Source organism: Penaeus vannamei, chromosome 15 (genome assembly GCF_042767895.1).
Source record: "Penaeus vannamei isolate JL-2024 chromosome 15, ASM4276789v1, whole genome shotgun sequence".
Lineage (NCBI taxonomy): Eukaryota > Metazoa > Arthropoda > Malacostraca > Decapoda > Penaeidae > Penaeus > Penaeus vannamei.
Window position 1 is genome coordinate 42948852 of NC_091563.1, and position 2500 is coordinate 42951351.

Genomic DNA, 2500 nt, shown 5'->3' on the forward strand with positions numbered 1-2500 from the left:
CCTCGGCGGCGCACCCGCCCGGCCCGCGGCAAGGCAGGCGGGGGGCAGCCCGAGCGAACCCGTCCGGCGGGTCGAGGCCCTTCCCCGGAGCACGCCCCCGCCGTCAGGCTTTGTTTGTTGTCGTCGTTGCGGCGCTGGGCTCGTCTTTGTTGGCTTGCTCCCTGGCCTTGGCCTTACGGGTCCAACCGGATCAGAAACAATTTTATTTCCATCTCTCTCTCGCCCCGTTTCCTGTAATGCCCCCTTTTTTTTTTCTTCTTGAGAAATGCGAGTGGCCCGCGCTGCGATTCGACGTCGCAATTTCCGGTTCGGATGAAAACGAGTCAGGACCTTCCTCCACGCCCACGTCCCCTCACGCCCACACCCCTCTCGCTCTGGACCACGGCGCGGGGAAGCGACGAGGCCCCTTTGTGTGCTGCGACGCCTCCTTCGCCGCTGACACGACAACCACATGACACGACTCCCTCAAAGACCCTCGCCTTCACCTCGACGCCCTGGGTACCCGCACGCACGCACGCACGCACGCACGCACGCACGCCCTCGGGTCATTGCTTCGAAAACTAGCTCCCTACAATTTCATTTTCTCAAAGAGAGAAAGAATGAGAGAAGAGAGAGAGCGGGGTTAAAGAGAGAACGAATGAGAGAAAAGAGAGAGAGCGGGGTTAAAGAGAGAAAGAATGAGAGAAGAGAGAGAGCGGGGTTAAAGAGAGAAAGAATGAGAGAAGAGAGAGAGCGGGGTTAAAGAGAGAAAGAATGAGAAGAGAGAGAGCGGGGTTAAAGAGAGAAAGAATGAGAGAAGAGAGAGAGCGGGGTTAAAGAGAGAACGAATGAGAGAAAAGAGAGAGAGCGGGGTTAAAGAGAGAAAGAATGAGAGAAGAGAAGAGAGCGGGGTTAAAGAGAGAGAGAGAAGGGAGGTAGAAGGAAAATGGGGATATTTCACCTACAATTTCAGCTACAGCAACCTTAAACGCTGGAGTATTCATGTGCAATTCCATTTTGCCAACAGCCACAGCCTCCTTCAACCCTATATATAGTATCCACATACACCCCCCCTTCTCAACGCCTTCAGAACCTTAAACACCTGTTAACTCCGCAACCAAAATACACACCAATACATTCACGGACACCTTTACACCTCGGCTGAACACCTTACGCACACGAGAGCGTTTCAGGGGCGGCGCGGAACTGGTTCTCGTGTTCAGTGAACCCTGGGTAGTGAAGGAGGGCGTGAATCCCCGTAGATTTATGTTCAGCTCCGACGGCAGAATCCGAGGCGAAGGAACAACGCGAATGATTGACAGGTGTTCGATAAGAGCATAAGAGAGAGAGAGAAAGAGAGAGAGAGGCGAGGGAGGGGGATATAGATGGGGAGAGAAGCAAGGAAAGGGAGGTGTAGATAGGGGAGGATAACTTAATGGGCTTTCGTTATGGACCCCGGGTGTTAATGGGTTGGCTTGTGGTGTATTCTTCGTGGTTTCATAATGGTGGTGATGAGAGTGATGATAATGATAGTGATGAAGGCGAGAATGATGATAATGGCGATAATGATAATGATGAGGGTGAGAATGATGATGATTAAGGGAATGGTGGTAATGATCGGTAGGTGAGACAGAGGTGATGGTGATGATGATGATAAAAATGATGACGATGATGATCAATATAATGATGAGACGTTTAAATTGATAACAAAGAATATGATGATGCTGATGATGATGGTGATAATGACGATGATGAAGATCAGAAAAAAGTACTAAGAACAAAAGTAATAAAGAGATTAAGAATACGAATAAGAAAACAAAACAAAAAACAAGAAGAAAACAAAGACAAGGATACGCTGAAAATGAAACAAAAAAACAAACTTTTTTTTCCCAAGAAATATGCAAATCAAGACCAGTAAATACCTTTTCTTCAATGCTATAAAACTGGAGAGAAAAAAAAAACAAAAACAAAAAACACAGACAAAGACCATCCATCACAAGCATCTTTCCCGTTTCCATGGCAACCTCTCTGGCTCTTCCAAGTCCTTTCAAATCTTTACTTATTATGATGCAAATAAAGCCAAAAGGGAGAGAGCAAATGAAGCCAAAAGGGAGACAGCAAATGAAGCTAAAAGGGAGACAGCAAATGAAGCCAAAAGGGAGACAGCAAATGAAGCCAAAAGGGAGACAGCAAATTAAGCCAAAAGGGAGACAGCAAATGAAGCCAAAAGGGAGACAACAAATGAAGCCAAAAGAGAGACAGCAAATGAAGCCAAAAGGGAGACAGCAAATGAAGCCAAAAGGGAGAGAGCAAATGAAGCTAAAAGGGAGACAGCAAATGGAGCTAAAAGGGAGACAGCAAATGAAGCTAAAAGGGAGACAGCAATTGAAGCTAAAAGGGAGACAGCAAATGAAGCCAAAAGGGAGAGAGCAAATGAAGCTAAAAGGGAGACAGCAAATGAAGCCAAAAGGGAGACAGCAAATGAAGCCAAAAGGGAGACAGCAAATGAAGCTAAAAGGGA

At 47.2% G+C, this 2500-nt stretch overlaps 2 protein-coding genes across 2 annotated transcripts in view; one reads left to right on the forward strand and one right to left on the reverse strand.

Annotated features, from left to right (window-relative positions):
• The window catches only part of LOC138864234 (mucin-21-like), a 7794-nt gene extending 7339 nt beyond the window's left edge, over positions 1–455 (forward strand). Inside the window, 1 exon segment of the mRNA XM_070130884.1 lies at positions 264–455. Coding sequence (XP_069986985.1) covers positions 264–455 — 192 coding nt within the window.
• LOC113809870 (treacle protein-like) overlaps positions 1–2500 on the reverse strand; it is a gene marked incomplete in the record, with an annotated part of 572063 nt that overhangs the window by 482979 nt on the left and 86584 nt on the right.